We start from the raw sequence: 18,851 nt of genomic DNA, 5'->3' as shown, positions 1-18,851 counted from the left end.
CTCGGCTGCAAACTTGATTGGCTCCATCAAAGAGGAAAGATGTGAAAAGATGACAGCAGAGGGCTTGAATGGGAATCATTAGGTAACGTAAGTGCTGTTATTATTCAGAGCATATCATGCGTTTATATCAAACAGAAGTGCCAGATTTTTATCCAAATAATTTCAATAATTGCAATTCCCATCCCACCATTCATATTATCTGCCAGAAACCCGAAGCAGAAAAGGCACATGCACGTACTCTAAAGAGCCTACTTTTCATAAACAGGCAGAAAGGATGGGAATGAAAACACAGTGTAGGAACTCCAAAGCCCACTGTCATTATGTGCAGTCAAGCCCCAACGTATCTCCCCGTTGTCATGCCCATCACTCAGCTCTTCCCCGCACACATATCATGTCATTAGAGGGCAAACCAGCAATGCTGGATGGGAGAACCAGGAAGAGCCCAGCTCCTGCAGCCCTGCCCCGAGTCCTCAGCCCATCCACGGCCCCCTCTCCCTGCCTGCAGCCTGCTCTTGCATTTCTAATCCAAACGTGTGCAGTTCCTGCACTTCTAATTTACGAGCGTTCAGTGGGGGACCCTTCTGACTTGGGAACATATTGGCTCGGTCTAATGCTTGGAGATTATTAAAGTCAGAGCTATACTCCACTATCAAGTCTACAGATCTTTTATTTAGAAGATATGGTGCTCTAAATGCACAAAGAGCTCCCTGTCACCTTCACATTAAAGCCCCTAGTGCCTGGTAAATGGAATTATATAGCTGTCATCTCCTTTCCCCAAAGTTTTAAGAGTACAATGGGCTCATTTTTTCACACTCCATCCCAGCTTCAGAACTAAGAGACCTACTTTGTATTGATTTAGAGTCTCAGAAATAAATAAACCTGCTTCACCAATGTGATTCACAAGAAATTCATGATACACTATTGCATGATATATTTCAAGCTGTGGCTCCAGCTCTTTTTTCCCTTTGGTGAGTGATGGGGGAGGTGGGAGGCAGGGGGAGGTGGGGGGAAGCTGACAGCCTCATGGTTATTGGAGATGGCTACTGACTGCAAATCCACAGGCAGGTCTTGCTGGTGGAGCCTTTTTCTTGCTCTAATTTGGTGAGATCAGGGGGGGAAAGGAGGCAAAACAACTGCACTTCACCCCAGAGGCAGCAGGGGAAGACACATCCAGATGGACACCGTGGCTGCAGCTGGGATTTCTCCGCTACCTTCTGCCTGAGGATGCCAAGGCACCTCAGCAGTACACAGGAGCAGGGCTCCAGGCTGATTGCAGAGGAGACATTCCCTCTGTTTGCTGGTGGCAACACAAAAGGTTATTGGGAGGGAACAGCTCTTCCATCTTGCACGGACTGATGAGGATTTCTGAAGGTGTCTGGCTTGTAACCATCACATTTTGCAATCCTGAGATGTGGTCAAACATCAGAGAGGGTCAAGATGTTTGCTTCTCAATTGTGAGCTATTTCTTGTAAATCTTAGAAAGAAAAAATTCCTTTGAAAAGTCAATTGGGAAAAACAAAGAAAAAAACCCAAAAAAAGAACTTTTTATCTGACCCCAAAAATTCCAAATGAGAAATTCATCAAACCTGGTGGTTTTTCCTGAAGAGTTCCAGTTTCACAGAGGTGGCATTTCCAAATGAAATACAGCTTGTCAAAGAATCCCTGCCTGGCTCTCCTTCCATGGTGCACAGAGACCGCCCGGTTTGCTCAAGGTCACTCCACCAGTCAGTGCTAAATCAAAAGGACTCAATACACTTTGCCAACTAAAATTACAGCCCCTGATTCTACACGGTGCAAACACCCATAAATCCCACCTGTCCCAGCCAGGGGGTCCCTCATCCACCCCCAGCCTGATAAACAACATCAATGACCGACTTCATTATATTGGTTTGGCCATTCCCTTCGTCACCTTCTGGACCCCAAAGGAATCCCAGACTGGTTTGGGCTGAAGGGACCTTAAAGCTCATCCAGCTCCAACCCCCTGCCACGGGCAGGGACACCTTCTACTGGAGCAGCTTGCTCCAAGCCCCTGTGTCCAACCTGCCCTTGAACACTGCCAGGGATGGGGCAGCCACAGCTCCTCTGGGCACCCTGTGCCCAGGGAAGGGCAGTACCTCCAGAATACCCTTCAGGACAGGTAATTTCTCCACAAGTCATTACAGAAAAGACCCCCAGGCAGGTCCCTGATAACCACAGAGGAAAAACTCCAAAAGAAGGGTGGCCAGGACCAGTTATTTTGGGCCTTCTTCTCTTCAGCTCCAGTGAACATCAGGAATCTGAGTTAATGCTCCAGTAAGAACACACCCTGCAGGCACGGGAACCCTCCAGGAACTGGGATACAGTCCTGGTTTGACGATACCCATATAGGGTTTAGAATCCACTGGAGTTTTCCTGGCAGGTTTAGACAGGCAGAATACAGGCCACTGCGCTAAATAACCTCCTCTTTAGCAGGAATAAACACACACACAGCACCAGCACCATTCCCATAGATAAAACCAATCAAGATCCATATTAAAAATGATAGAAGGAGGGAGGAAAAAAAGAAGTCAACAGAAATCTATTAGACTTTCTTCCCTAAGCAAACATAAAGGGACTGATAATGCGATGCCTGGAACGTAAATTGTCTCTAATGGGAACAATACACAAATATCAGCACTTAAAGAAAGGCAATTAAAAATAAAATGTAGAAACAGAGGGTAATGTTTGTTTGTTTGCACTCCTCCAAAGTCCAGGCATCCATCCTGCTCACATTTGTCTCTCTAGACCAAGCAAAGACCTCTGTGTGACCAGCACTGCCACCAACCAGCTCTCCCAGCAGCTAACGCCTCTCACTGGCATTAAAAGGAATCAGTTCTGCTCTCTTCCTATTGCCAACCATTGCTAAAACGGGACTGATCTACTACAGCTTCACTGTGACCTTGGTTCTCACACCAGACTGGCTTGGTTAGGGTGTGAGTGAAGGTGACCTACATGAGCGAGACCTCCACCAGCACCAAGGTCCTGCACTGGTCCCGAAAGAGCTGAAGAGACCAGCCTGCATCCCTGTTCTTATCGCATCACCTCCTGCATCCACCCCAGACCCAGCTGAGCAGCTCCTCCTGCTTCCCCCACTGCTGGAGCCGAGAGCAGGGTAACCTTGGTGAGATCCATGAGGAGTCGTGGATGCTGAATGCTGCTGAAGTGTCGATTTCTGTTTGACATTTCCTAGACCCTCTTTGATTAGCATTCTCAAACACCCGGCACCCATACCTATCTTCCTAATAGTCTTGCTGTGCCACTACAGAAAGATTCATATCATGCATTAATAATTATAATGCTCCTTTGAATGACAGGGATGGCACTTGCTGTTCTAACTCACATGATTGCTCTCACATGATTGCTTTGATCTAATCCCAAGACTGGAGTCATCTTGAGCAGATACTGAGCTATCCCTGCCTTGAATCTCAAAAGAAGAGCTTTCCCCAGTCTGCATTTTACAGTAAATCCCTCAAACAGCATCAGTCTCACAGGGCTTCTATTTATTCTTCCACATTGTGAAATTGAGGGGTAAATATTACTGTTCGCGAGACTGAAGACCCATCACTCAAACACGACAGACTGTGTAAGCTCCCTATTCCTCACACAAGCTCCTCCAGCGAGTCTCAGACCTGACCCAGCACCCTGAGCAGCTCTGCCTGGTCCTCCCAAGCCCTGACCCATGTTCTCACCCTGGTACTGATCCCAGAACAACCACTGAGCTCTGCAGCTTCCCTCAGCCACAGCCTGCAACCATCAGGTCAGTGCCAGGCTGCGTTAGCACTGGGACCAAATGACACCCTGCCAGCACCTGACACCCACGTGTCAGCAGGCAGAAGATGCTGAAGAGCCACCAATAGCACAGAGCCAGGTTGGTTGAAGTGCATCAATATAAACTTGCGTCATCAAGCAACCTACAGCAGGGGATAACCACTACCCAATGAGCTGGTTCAAGCTCTCTCACATGTACACTGCTCCTCTCTGCCTGCCATGTGGATGCTCCCACCATTCAGCTGCAGATCTACACCAATGAAACCATCAATCTCCTCAAAAGCAGCCACATCAACCTCAGCTCTGGCTTTGACAGCCAATACAATTCAGGACTGAATTAAAATACAAGGCTATTCTCTCCTGGCCTCCTGCAAAGGGGTTGTTGGGTTTTAAATGCAGATTGTCAAAACGATCCTCGCAGCAATTATGGTCTGTTGTATCAACAAGTCCTCAGGGACTCACCCACAGTCACTCGATTGACACATACACTCTGCTGCCCATCATGTTAACGTCCTCACCACCACAGTCGTGTCTGCATCAATGGAACTGCTACTCAAGAAGGGTCACTGGACAAAGGCTTGGAAGCTCTTTGGATATTTACGTGTTGCCTTAGCAAACAATCAAGGTTCCACTCGTCAGTTCACCTGAAAACACCCCCCTAAAAAGCTGTTCTTCAGAAGTGTTTTCTCCCCCCTAAACCCCACCAATTCTCAGTGCTAGAAACAGTGCATTACTAACCTGGTTGCTTAGTTCCTGAGCATTTTCAGCTCTGGAATAGGTTATACAAGCAGATACACAGTTTAAATTAAGATCATTTTGAAGGCAAAACCTTCCACAGAAAGAAATCCCAAGGATGGGGTTACCCAGCCTGCCAATGCAGGTTCTTCCCATCTGATGAGCTCAAAACACATCCCAAATACAAATGAACTAAGGATTCAAGGCCAAGCTGCTAGCGGGTAACTGCTGATCAAACGTGTCACACCACAACCAGGCAGCTGGCTGCACACTGGAAAATGAGACCCAGAGTCCTGGTTCTGAGCTATGCTTTGAACATCTCAGACTGTAGTGGTTTCTGACTCTTCACTGCCTCTTTCCCTATGTACTATAGGATATCACTGGGGGAAAATAAAGCTAAACAGGAGGAAAGGAAACAGAACACTGCTGGTTACATCCTTCCCTTCACCTCCAGAAGTGATGCGATGACCACTTCAGATGTCCTGTTGTGGGGGACAGTTCATCATCACTCAGAAAATAAACTGAGATACCAGGCTGACCATCTCTATAACAGACTGATGTGTACCAAGTTAGTAGAGGGTTCTGAAGACCTCTCTATAACACTGATGTGTATCAAGTTAGTAGAGGGTTCTGAAGACCTCTCTATAACACTGATGTGTATCAAGTTAGTAGAGGGTTCTGAAGACCTCTCTATAACACTGATGTGTATCAAGTTAGTAGAGGGTTCTGAAGACCTCTCTATAACACTGATGTGTATCAAGTTAGTAGAGGGTTCTGAAGACCTCTCTATAACACTGATGTGTATCAAGTTAGTAGAGGGCTCTGAAGATCTCTGCTAAACCTGGTTTCCCTTAGAGGAAGCCCATGTCTCTGTAGAGAAGATGTGACTGAGAGACACTATGTGTTTACATTAACAAAACACCCTTAAAGACAGGCTTCCTTTTCAACACAAAAGGCAAGGAGGAGCAAACTCATTACAAATAGGTCAGCCACAGACTTGAGAACATCCTTGTGAGGACTGGAAGCTCGAACCAGATGAGCAACGCATAAACAGGGAGCACTGGGCTCTTCTTCCCTCTATTAGAGAGAAAACCAGTGGAAATTAACCTGTTAGGGATGAAATCAGGGGGAAAGGGAGTTGAGGGAGGAAGTGGGGGGTGGCAAAAAGGGGGGAGGCAAAGTTAAAATATATATATATATATATATATACATACACATAAAAACCTCTGCCTCAGCAAAAGTTTTCATTAAAATTTTAGACAAATGATCTCTGTGTCCTTCCCCCGCGCTGCCTGGGGCTCCATGCTATTTCTATGCAAATAACAACCTCGTGCTTTAGATCTTATTATTTCCACCGGAGCTGCGGCGACATGACCCGAGACGTGTGCGAGGTAGACAGCGCTAGAGAGAGAGAGAGAGAAAGAGAGGGAGGGCGAGTGCCAGGAGAGGGAGAGGGAGGGAGATGGAGTGGCTGCTCGCTGGAGTGTGAAAAAATATTGTCAGGAGTGAGCAGCAGAGAACAAAAAGCAGAATTGCCGGGATAACGTGTTTATTTCAGCCCCTCTCCCCATGTGAACCGGCAGCTCTTAAAATTCATTGGGCATCAGGCGATCATGCACAATCCATCTGCTTTCACTTTATCATTTGCATTTCATGCCTCCTGGCTTTTGATGTGCTGATACTTTGATGCAGTCAGGAGACGCGCATTATCATTATTTCCATTTCCAGGGGGGGTCAGCGGGCTCGGCACAGGCGCGCGCACACGCTCCCGGCACAGGAATGAAATGTCATTTCCACCTCTCCACCCCCTGCTGAAATGCACTGGGGGAAGACAAAAGGGGGACGGAGGCAACGCAGCCCCGGTGCCCCGCATGCAGAGCGCTGTCCCCCCACCACGGAGCATCGCCACCTTTGGCCCAGGTCTTCCCCCCCAGTGCCTGTTGGTGTGGGCTAGGAACAAAGACAGCTTCATCAGGAGCAGAGGGAAGCCTCACGCGGCTCCTGTGCTGCTTCTTGTCACCCCTGACAGGCAATGGGGCTGAGAGAGTGCTTAAACCTGCCTGGTATCAGGTGTCTCGCAGTGATGTGCCTCTCTGCTTACAAAGCAGTGACACGGACACAGCCAGCACGCGATTAACCAACCTCCAGAACCAAACATTAGCTCCAGCTAAAAATGCTATTGACCTTGAGCTCATCATCTAAGTTATAGGTTACAGTCTGGTTTTGGCAGCTGGACCTTTCCCTCTACACCTAAACCCTCAGGCTGGTTTTACATAATGATAATGAACAAGACCAGCAACAGATCTGCTGGCACAGAACGCTTGTCACAGCCCCCCTCTGCTCCCCTTTAAATGAGAAAGAATCCTGTATTTCAATAAAGGAAATTCAAACCAAAACTCAAACCACCCCCGAAGCCCCCTCACTGCTCCCTGAAAAGCCAGCTGTCCCCATTCCTGCACTGCATGCTCTCTTCCTCCAGACAGAAGACATTCTGAAGATGGGTCTGTAGACACAAGACCACGAGTAAGCTTTGCACAGCATCCTCCAGAAGACAGCAGTTAGAAGTCAGCAATGGAAAAACCTGTCCCAGATCTCAGGGACCTAACTGGGAAAAGCTCAAGGAACATTTCCATACAACTGGGTCAGGATACCTCCAGTTCCAACTGTCAGGCAAGGCAGCAGTTTGCGTTTACTTCTGTTTCAGCCATGATCTTTCCTCCAGACCCTGTCAGCAGGACTGGAACCTCTGATTCCCGTGCAGTAAAGCACGGCTCTTCTCACCATCTGCTCTAAGGGAACAAGAAGCAGCGGAGCTCACCCACTCCACAGAGGAAAACTACAATGGGTTTCCACCACGAGACCCTTCTGGAGTCTTATTCATGTGAATAAACAAGAACTCCTCATACATCACGCCCCAAGAGCCTCTGCATTCCTTACAAAGGAAGACTTTGCTTAGCTGGCCCTGGCTGACATTGGGCCAGGCACTTTCTAGCCAAAAGACAGTTCAAACTGTCCATCTAAATTCAAAGGACAGGAGTTTAACAGTTTACATGGAAGAACAGGGAAGCAGAGGGTAAGCCTGAAGTAGATCCTGCATTAGCATTCACCATTTGCTTCACACTCTCCTTAAGATCCCCCCTGGACTAAGCTTGGTCACTTCAGGTTAGCACTGGACATCACTCTTCTGGGACACAATTATAGCTGCATCCATTCAAAAAGCTCTGACTAGAACTGGATTCCCAGTCTCCCACTATTCAAGGACAGGTAAACTTATTGGGTCTGGGCTTTGCTGTCTCACTGGGAAAGCTGGATAGGATGGAACAGATTCTTCCTTTGCCTGACCTTCAGCCAGGCAGAGGTTCAATGCTTACATAAAAACACATGCACAGGGAGGAAAACTCTTGGAATGGGCTAAGTCAGTCCCAGAAAGCATCTCCTCCTGCCTGCACCAGCTGACATAAGCCTTAATTTAGGGTGAATCCTTAATTTTTAAGTGTCTAAAAGGTAGTGAGATTAATCTAATCCTATGGAAACATTCACTCCATGGGCAGAGAGAGCAGTTAGACCTGGGAAGAAGAGAGGAGGAGAGAAGGACTGAACAGCCTGCCCCTGCCATCTGGGAAACTCTGCAGGGCCCCGATCCCTCCTAAATGACAGCTGGAACCAGGCAACTTACTCCACTTGAGCAAGCACTAAACTGACTCAATTTCTTTTTAAAGGATGGATCTTCAAATGCCTCTTTTCCTTCCATTGATGCAGGTGTGTGACGTGTGTAAGAGATCTAACTGAGGGTACCGCATCCTGGAGTTGATAGGATCAATGCTTCATTTTCTGCAGAGCCCCCTTTATTCAGGGAAATAATTCAACGAGAGACTATTTTCCTTTTATCTCCCATTGTCAGGCAGGCACTCCTTGAAGCACAGCTTGCGATGAAGCACAACCACCCCAGGTGCTGGAGAGGGCCTGAGAACAAAGCTGCACAATGGGAAGGGCACTCGCGCCGCACAATCCCAACTCCCATGTAAACAAAGCCCTCAGTGAGAGGGATGAGAACGGAGCCGTGCCTGCCTCAGACAAGGAGCTGGAGGCTGTAGTATTAATAGGCTTGGGGCAGCAAAGGGAGAAAAAGCACCTCTGGCGAAGAGGGGAGACGAAGAGCCACTTTAGGAGTGAAAGCAGTAAGTTTCCTTACAGCCTGAGGCATTCCTCCTGCTCCCACAGCCGAGATGTCCACAGCATTCCTGAGCCCTGGGAAATCTCCATCCACACACCCCTCATCAGGCTTCACTGCTCCCCACGCCACAAGGCTGTGGATGGCTGAAAGCTCAGGGAGATTCGGGCCCATGAATTTTGAAACACAAGCTTCCAGACACTGGAAACAGCCCCGTTTCCTCTATCACAGTACGCAGTGGGTGGAAGAAGATGCTGCCCAGCTGTGGGCTTCCCCACTGCTGTCATTTAGTCACTGCACACAACCTACGTGACTTGGTTTCAGCTGGGGTTAAACCACAACGCTGTGTTAGAAGCTGCTCCTCCTTCTTCCCCTTCACCTGGCTCATGCTCAAGCCCTTTACTCTGCAGTTGTGCGGAGGTGCCCTGCCAATCTCCAGCCAGGATGCCTGGAACAGTGCCTCTGGCTGTCGGTATGATGCTCTTGTCAAGAAAGGACTGCTTCCTGACCAGAGAGCAAAGAAAAGACACTGCAAAGGCAAGTTCCACAGCTGCTGCCCTGTGTTGATCAAAAGGAGCCCCAGAAGGAGGAAAGCAAAAGGGACTGAGCACAGTGACACAGAGTGGTGGCAGCTCCCCGGGTCTCCAGCAGAACCCACAAAACCAGCTCAATTCACATAGCTCTGAAGACTGAAACACATAAAGACTCACTTTGTTGAGGGCTCCACAGCCAGTCAGGATTATGTGAGAGTTCTCCACCTGGATAGTCCTCTGACCCAGCCGGACAAGGTAAGCTCCAATTCCAATTGCCCGACATGTAACCTTAAGGAAATAAAGCAATGACATTGATTTCTGTCTTACCACACAGGCAAACCCCTCTGATTCAAACACTTAGATAACACTAGACATGTTTGTATTACAAGGCTGTGAAATCTGTTCTCACTGCAAAACTCCAGATTCTATTTTTAGGTAAAACACGGTATCTTTACTTTAAAAAAAGAGACTTAGCAACTTAAGAGACTGAGCAAATATGAAGCCAAATAACAGTTTTCTACAAGCGTTCTAAATTTAGTCTGGAAGGGCCCCAGCTCCACAGTGGTGCCAGTGGCATTGCTCAAAGCCTACGGGAGCCAATTCATAACACCCAGAAGTCTGATCCCAGATGTCCCTTCTGGATATCACAGCAGGGTTTTTAGCTGAAGCAGACAATAGTCTGAAGAACAGAAAGCAGTGGGGGATTACCAAGTTGATGGTGATAACACTCTCGTAGGCTAAAGATGATTCTCCAGCAATCATACCAGATCCTCTGAGGTTCTCTGTTCCAAGTCCGTCTTCCTTTCCGATAATATCTGTTATCTTATACCTGAGGGAGACACATACAGCCTTTGAGTCACAAGGTCCAATGATTCGCTGAATCAGTTTGCTACCCAGAAAATGGAAAGTGACTAAATAACATTAAGGCTCTAAAGAATAATGTGCATAAAAACCAGCCAGGACCAGTACATGGGCTCATTCTGCATGAAATAGGCCTGCATGGGAGTAGCCAAAGAAGCACAGCAAAGAGAAAATGCCAAGGGAGAGGAATGCCCATGGAAAAGTCATTCTGTCATTCCAACAGGCCGTGAGGAACAGGCTGATTATAGGAAAAAGGGCCAGAAAGGAAGAGAATGCAGCTCAAAGGAAAAAGAAACAGAACAAGAGATTATAATGAGGGTCTTACCTTTCCTTTACATCTTTCATGCCTTCCTTCCCCAGCACAATCCCCTCTTACCTAGCACCCTCAGACTGGCTTCTGTCTTTTCCACTATGCCCTTACTAAGCAAGGTATTTAAGCATGTACTGAACAGAAAGGTTTTCATCCTGACTCATCTGTGCTTACCTGGACTCTCCATTGTCCTCCACATGTTCACAGTGAACTGAGTTCAGGGCACTCACTTTCTTATAGTCTTGAGGAGTCAGGTACAAGTACTTGTATCCCTGCAGGGAAAAACAGTTCATTCATTTAATTCCCACCTGGACTCCCTTCCAAATTCCCAATAACCCCTTCCAAAAAGAACATTCTGAGGGAGCAGGATTTAATCCCAGACAGCAGCAAGAAAATCTGCTCTTAACATCAGAGCTCCAGCTGAGGGATGCTTTCAGCATTTAGCACCAGCTCATTCCATATGCCAAGACTGCTGCCTGAGAGATCCAATAGCAAGGAAAACTCTGGATCTAACAGTCTGGCAAACATCTACCCTCACCTCTATTAAAAGAGGCAGTATAAATGTAAGATGCTGCAGAGCTTTGCCTGTGCCTCCTTACCTTGTATGGGTCATTGGGGTCTTCCCAGGCTACTTGGAACATGTGCCGAATCTCCTCAGCCAAACCAATCCTGGCTCCACTGTTGGCAGCCACATAGATACGGGGGATGCCATGTGTCCGAGCAAGCTCTGAGGCCCTCAGGAACAGCACATCCTCTTGAGGCCCGAAAGAGCCGATGCGGTACGTAATGTCATTGCCAATGACAATGATATCACGGCCTTCGGGATACTCCGGGGTCTTCAGAGTCATCTTCCAGGCCACCATCCCAACCTGCAATCAAAGAGCAGAGAACAACAACTAAGTGTAGATCTTCAAGATGGGAAAGAGGGGAATTATGCATTTTACTCTGTGTTGCACTTGGTGTATTTTCTTTGGGAGCTCCGACAAGACCAGCTCTGATATGTGCTGCCAGTGTGGAACACAGCTGGGGAGTCTTAATGCTTCTCAGACTTCCTGCAGCACATCCTCCATTGCTCTTCCCACCCCAGACACCAACACTGGCTCCCTCTTTCCCCATTCAGGGATCTGTCATGGATCCAAAACACATCCTGCAGACAGCCCTCGCAGGGTTCTGCATTTATTCCATGTGCCAGAGCTCCCAGGGTGAGGATGGATGTGCTGCAGTACAGACTCCTGACCACCTGCTTGGGCTACCTAGGTATCACCCCAGAACCTCATCACCCTGTTTCTCTGTCACCCTTCCCTCATTTTAATCATCCTATTATTCATAACTACCTCCATTAATATTTTTCTGTCCTTCCTTTCATTTCTTTGGCTCTTCCCTTTTTGCTTCCCAAACATTGCAGCTATTTCTTTCCAAACCTGCCTGGATAAGTAATGCTTTTTGCTGCATATTTCTCTTTTTAAAATCACCAGATGATCTCTTCTGACCCATCTTATGGAGATCAGCAACATCTGTACCCTGCATCTCCCATCTCTCAGCTGCCACGTATCGCTGCACTGGGACTTGGCCATCCTGGAATGCCATTAACAGATGGAAATAGCAGCGTCCCTTGAAAGCCACATGCATCACCCAGTCTCCGCTTGCCCAAGGATCATAAGCTCTGAGTACACATTCCTCAAGCCGATTGCACATCCTCTGCTATCAGGAGGGTTGAAACTCTCATTGTGGAGACTCTGAATTCTGAACATGATGAACTAAAGCGGGAGGGGGAGAGGGGAGAAGCAGCAGATAGATATGTGCCATTTAATCCAAATCAAAACGGCACAATACACAGTTGAGATCCAATCAACATCTGCAATAAGATATGCCATAATAGGCTCATTAAAAAAAATAAAATGGGAGAGGAATTAATCAAAGGGTCATTGGAAGTAAAGCAGGCAGCAATCCAAAGCCATTACAACTGGCTACTGGCAGCTCCTTCCCCTTGCACCTCCCATTCCGAGAGCTGAGATTGCAAGTTAACAGAATGAGGGTGTTTGAGTTCACCTTCCCCTCAGTTCCATCCACTGCTATTTTGACTGATGTGTCATAAGGGATGAATGTGGTTGCCTCTGAGTATTTGCAGATTTACAGTTACATCTCAGCATCCAACTGCAGCCTTTGGAAGAGAGAGATGCTGCAGCACTTTGAACAGCAGGAGGATAAACCAGTGGGATGCTTTGCTCAAATACCAGTACTATTGCCAAATTATAGGAAAAAAATGTATTGATGTAAATCAAGTGGGTACACAGAGACTAGCCCAGAGCCTGACAGAGGAACCTAATGGATCCCAAACAAAACCACGCAGGCTCCTTGGACTTCTGCTCTTCTGCTGATGGACTTTCATAGCAGAAAAAGAGATGCCATGGGCTGCATAGTGTGCCTCTGCGCTAACTCAAGCCCGCAGTTAGAAACAGCAGGTTAAAAAAGGCTGCAAATCCAAAGTTAAAGACTTCAAGATTAAGAAGTAAGGGATGGCTGCCTACACCCTGACACCTACTGCAGCTCAGTTCTTTACCACCCTTTACAGGGCTTTTACAGGGTGCCCCTGCAGCTGCACTGATCCCATCAGCCAGGACCACCCCAGGAAGCTTCAGGCACCATTAGATGAGCACAACCCACACAAGCAACTCAGATGCTCAGGCTTTATACTTGCTAAATACTCATTACCAAAGTAAAGTGCAAGATGGAAACACATGAAGCCACTGCCAGAAACCTGCATGATAACCACAGTGAACTGGCACTAACATCCTGGCACCCTCAGCTCACCTGCAAGGCAGGTGACTTAACACTCACCCCAGGGCTTAGGGACTAGTGACTGAGCTCCATCAGCACCCAGGACTGGGTCCACAGGCTCTCACCTATGCATCTAAGGGATTTTCCTTGCTTTCATCAACTTGTTGATTTTTTGACAGCGTAGAAAACAGGAAAATTAAAAGCTTTTCCTATTTAGATAACTCAGACTATAATAGAATTCTTGGAATAGTTTCCTAACCTGAGACTGTGCATCCTCTACACAAATAAAATTCCTTTTGTTAATGCTGATGAGTAGAACAGGAAAAACTACCTAGCCAGGGCAAAGTAAAGAGAAAAACAGTTTATAGCTAACAAATATGGAGCAGTTTAAGAAAAGAAGAATTAAAGTGCTCCACTTTATTAACTTGTGTCTTCCTGCCTCCCCCATGCACAGCATGTTTTGTGCCATTTATCCAGTAAGAAAAAGCACAGAACACAACTAAGGATGGTTTTGCTATGAACAACGTGGATTCTGTCTAAATTCATGGGCAGGGGAGGCTCTCTATTTGAGGGGAAAAAAGGAGATTTTGAAGTTAAGGGCAGCATGCCAAAAAGTGGTGAGTTCACAGGTTAATTAGACAGGCTGAGCTAATCACATAAGAGCACTGTCAGAACAAGACTGGGTGATGGTAAGGAGCAGTGCCTTCAGAACGGGCTCCTGTTAAGAGCCAGCACAGGTTGGAAGAGCTGCTCCTGCCCCAGCTCTCTTCCCAGCACACCCAGGAATGAAGGCGAGAGGGAGGGGAAAAATAAAAGCAGGAACCTTCTTATTTAACTGTTTTTATGTTGGCAAAATGATTTGTGCCCCGGTATTTCCATAAGAAGTGGGGCCATTATTCTCCTGTAGGAACACATTTGGTTTGAAAAGTATCACTGGACAGAACGTGGAAATCAAAGCGGATGAATTATTCACAACCTGCGATCAGAAGTGATCATTATTTCTGATGTTCCAAACTGTGATTAGGATTCAGTGCTCAGATGTCATTTGCTCCCTGAATAGCACAGCAGCAATGCAGACTCGCACGACACACATACATTACACACAAGTTTTAGATATATAATTTTATACACATCTTCTCCCACCAGCGCTTTGCCTTAATGTAACCATTAACAGATAGTAAAAGCACGATATTAACTAACGTTCGTTTTCATGGTGCTCGTAAATGCCGTTAGTTTGACACACAGTGTCAACACTAATCATGGCCTAAAATTAACACCAAAATTGACTTCAACATTAATTGCGCTATCGATGGGAACAGTAATACACACACTGATGCAGTTACAAATCGACTGCGAGTGGCAGCCGGAGCTGTTGACAACAGGCACCGAGGGGAACGGGGGAGAAACCGATCCCAGCTCCTCCTGAAGGCACAAGAGGCTCAGAACGGGAGGCAGCCAAGGCAAACAGGGGCTGGTGTCCAGGCACAGGGAGCTTTACAGTCTCTGTCTGGCAGGATCTGTAATCCCTGGAGAAGCACAGCTGACAAAAGCTGATGTAAATGAGAGCAGTTTAGTATTTGACAGCATCTATGCTTGAGCCGTGCCAGTTGTGCTGGTTTACTCGGCTTCTCTCACAACAAGGGTGATGCTTGAGCTGAAGTACTTGATCATGCTTCATTTTTACTTATTTACATCCCGGTTTGGAGACCTGAATGTGGGTCGTGAAATCTCTAAGTTGGACAACTGAGCTCAGAGAACCCTGGTAAGGATTCTGACTTCTTTCCATTCTGTGGTACCTACATCATATGTAAGTTTTATATGTAAAAATAGATAGAAAGCATGAATACATTTGTATGTCAGTATTTATTACATACAGAAGTTATAATAAGAAAGGAAATGCAACAGTTGAAGGGGTCTGGTATGTGAGCACTGGAAATGCTGAAGCTGAACATTAATGAAAGCCTGCTTTTCCCCTGCTGTACTTGCATGTTCTGACATGTAAAATCAAGGAACATCGGGTTTACTACCCCTTTACAACCTCTTGTCTATTCTGGATGCAAACCAGCGGCCACAGCCCCAGGATGCTGCACAGCCACGGATAATGTGTGTTTAGAAAGGGACCAAAGACATCCCCAGATGTAGCAAGTTTTGGTCTTTCATCATTCAAATCTGATGCCCAGACCTTCAGATCCCCACTCACACTGTGACCAAAAGCTGTGGAGTTTATCTTCAGCATGACCCAACTCCCCAAACCAGGGCGTGATGCACATGTCCTGCTAGAGGCATTCAGCCTCAACGCCTTGACAAGGGTGGAATGCCAAAACCCAGGATTCCTTCATCCTCCTCTTGGCTCTGAAAGAGATGTCATTTAGCCATCAAAGCCGCGGTCGCAGGCGGCAGAGCCAAGCGCGCATTGGCACGGTCCTTCCCAACAGCACGCGGCCAAGCGGATGAGAGATGGGAAGAAACAGTTCCAGGAGGAAACGTGACAAAGGTTTGCTCAGTGAAAGCATCACGTGGCACCAGGGACTGGAGGAGATGTGACTCTGTCCTGTCCGGGTTCTTTGCACTAGACTGGAGGGTGCTCGGATGGCAAGCCAGGGTGGAAACGAGCACTGAGCTGGCTGATGGTCAGGGGAAATGGATGGACACGCAGAGCACCAAAAGGAAAGCTCAAAATAACCTGTTAGAGGAGCTTTTACTGCGCACACATCTGTGAATGAAGGAATGAAGCTTGTGCAGTGTCTCGTGGGGACAGCAAATGGCCTAACGCTGAACCCAAACCAGATTCTCTATCTAACGCAAGCTTCTGCTCCAAGCCCACAAAGTCAATTGTGAACAACACCGCAGCTTTTGCACCAACAAAAACATTTTTGATGAAGTTTTCCAAACAAAACAGTAAATAACTTCTCCCTAGGCAGAATGTGAGGCTTGAAAACGTCAGCTGAAATAGTCTGCACGCAGTGAAGCTACAGACAGATAAAGATACACCAGAGAGTGACATTAGAGGGGTTTTGATACCCTGTGCCTGTCATTAACCACAGGAACATGGGGTGACAAAGCAGAACATGCAGTTCAACTATTAAGCTTTGCTTGTACAATATTCATTAAGCTGCACTTTCAGCCCCAGGCCATGCAGGGACTTTTCCTCTGTCCACCACCATCCTGAGTTTCACCTGGCCAGACCTTCCAAAGCCTGCCAGCTACCAGCTCTGATCATGGATTATTGCTGATCCTCATGCTGCTGAGAAGGGAAAACTGTGACATCTAGTGCCAACAGGGAAAATGACACATTTTCCACGGACACTGCGTGAGCCTGGGCTGAAAGGTAACACAGGGTGTTGCTCCAGGTACTCCTTGCCCTCACTTTCTCCTTGCCCCTGAAGACGAGTTGGATTTTATCAGCGGATGGTGCAGTCCTAGTGCCAGATGATCATGGTAAATTGTAGTCAAAACACATAAAGTGCTCTAGGAAAACATGAGAATGCCCAGCTCAAGAATGACAAGTCTTACATAGGCTGAGGAAATCACCTTTTCACACTAAGGCTTCAGTTAATATGCTAATCTTCAGAGTAAAGCCACCTTCAATGGGCATTACAGGTCCTGCCATCAGCAGAGCCACTGCAATCAACAGCTGAACTCTTTAAACCAAGTGTTTTAAAGACTCTCTGAGTTACCAGCAGTTCTGCACCCCCAGCCCTGCTCACTGCTCTGTGTTCACACTGTAACACAGAAATCTCCTCCTTTTAGCACAGCCATGTAACTACAGAGGGAAATGAGAGGCTTCTCTTAAAGTCTTCTTCTTCAAAGCCATTTAAGGTTAAAATATGTAAGATTACAAACAATTACAAGTGGACTTTTCCCACCTCTATAAACTCTGTACTTTCCAATGGTCTGTGTCTATCTGAAGAGTCAGGCTGAGCATCCACCTCTGGTCCTCAGTTCTTGATATGCTCAATTGTACACTAAATTAGACCCCATTTGTCCCAAAGTCTATTTCAGTCTTTACTCAGGAGCGTTTAGCAGGGAGCTATCACCTGGTGTTTGGTTCTGCTGATAAAATACTGTCATCTTCAGCTCCCTTCTATAGCTGATGGCTCTGAGATTACTTACAAACTGTTCTCCACTTTTCAGTGTGGCACATTCAGCCTTGTCAAAGGTGTGGGCTTACTGAAATCCTGCGGTAGCAGGCAGAGCTCAACACAAGAGTCTGACACATGAGCAGAGGTGTCAAAGCAGCCAGACTAGTAATAGAAGGGATATACACAAAAGAAAAGCCAACCCAACACCCCAAAACCCCGCCAAACTCCTAAAAAGAGAGCAATTAGAGAGCAGGACACAGTTCACAAGCTTAACATGAAGGCTCCAGAACAGAAACCATCCAGCAGGCAACATCCAGGAGATCGTCTGCAGGCCAAAGAAACAGCAGATGCACTTCAGGCAGAGCTCTGGCTGCGCTGAGAACAAGAGGTTGGAAGAAGGCCCAGCATTAGCGATGTGTTCCAGGCAGCAGGGCCAGCAGCACTGCATGCTCCCCATGCACTGTGGCAAGAGGCAGGAGCCTTGTTCAGAAGGAGCAAGCACAGTGTAGGAATAAAGAGCAAGTTGTATTTTCATGGTCCATTAAGTCCTTGGCTTCTTTTGTTGAGACTCCCAGCAAAGAGATAATCACTGCCAAATGAGGTGGTGGGCTACGGTGAAGTGGCAGGGAGCTAAGCGGGGAAACACCTCTTGTGCTCTGAAAGTTGTTGAGAATTCCCATTTCACAGGTCTTCCTGCAAACACAGACAGGTTACAGAATGCTACCTGTGAACTCCGAGAGGACAGGAGAAACTCGGCTCCCAGCTCCTGCTCTGCAGGTGTTGGAGCAGGGACTGGAATTGCGGTTGCTGCCATCCTGCTGAATGCTTTGACCACAAATCTCCTGCATTTTCTGCTGGTTTCTCAATTTCCCTGCCAGCTAAAACAATCAGAGCACTCAGCCTGGCTGAATGCTTTGAGAGGAAGAGTGTCTTGACTGCTTTTCACAGACAGAAAACATAACTGTTCATAGGGTGTAGCACAGCTCCAGCAGGAAAGACAAGCCTACCTCAGAACAGCTGGTACCACAGTGGTGAGGCACTAACTTCCAATGGGAATAGCTGTGTTTGAGTCTGATCTAAACCAAGTACAACAGTGAAATGCACTAAAGAGCAGCTAGATTTACCATAGCCAGAAGATTTCAGCAGACATTTCCTCTTTAGTAACTCAGCTCATTGGGGCTGAACTGGAAACAGCTCATACCCCTGGATCTCAGGCAGAGACCCCACTGGCACTGACCATTAACTAACCAAAGCTGGGGGAATGCTGTATAACATAATAAGCAGCACGTATTTAGCAAACCCAAATTCAAAAACTCTTATGTTAGTGATCATCTCCCCTGTAAGGTGATTTTCAGTGTACGTGGGGCTTCTGGCATTCTGAAGTCAAGTACATCTATTTGAGGACAAAACTCTTCCTTAAGAAATGCAGGCAAGTTTAGAGAGCCAAGGAAATGTGCCATGTTTTGAGAATGGTCCCTAGCATGTGGAAAAGTGCAGAACCAATTCACATTTTGAGCAAGCTGCTCTAGTGGAAGATGTCCCTGCCCATGGCAGGGGGTTGAACTGGACGAGCTTTAAGGTCCCTTCCAACGCAA

At 47.0% G+C, this 18,851-nt stretch overlaps 1 protein-coding gene across 3 annotated transcripts in view; it reads right to left on the bottom strand.

The window, feature by feature from the left end:
• ACACA (acetyl-CoA carboxylase alpha) overlaps positions 1-18,851 on the bottom strand; it is a 113,123-nt gene that overhangs the window by 27,807 nt on the left and 66,465 nt on the right. For all 3 annotated transcript variants that reach the window (XM_061470001.1, XM_061470003.1, XM_061470002.1), the window contains 4 exons: positions 10,996-11,265; positions 10,571-10,668; positions 9,934-10,054; positions 9,403-9,513 (listed from right to left, as the gene is read on the bottom strand). In XM_061470001.1, the coding sequence (XP_061325985.1) occupies positions 9,403-9,513; positions 9,934-10,054; positions 10,571-10,668; positions 10,996-11,265 (600 nt within the window). The remainder of the gene's footprint in view (positions 1-9,402; positions 9,514-9,933; positions 10,055-10,570; positions 10,669-10,995; positions 11,266-18,851) is intronic.

This window comes from Pezoporus flaviventris, unplaced genomic scaffold, assembly GCF_033815535.1.
Source record: "Pezoporus flaviventris isolate CSIRO_AGI_PZ_B2104156 unplaced genomic scaffold, CSIRO_AGI_Pfla_v1 ptg000063l, whole genome shotgun sequence".
In the NCBI taxonomy this organism is placed as follows: domain Eukaryota; kingdom Metazoa; phylum Chordata; class Aves; order Psittaciformes; family Psittacidae; genus Pezoporus; species Pezoporus flaviventris.
The sequence above is the reverse complement of the archived record's forward strand: the minus strand, read 5'-3'. Positions and strand labels throughout refer to the sequence as shown.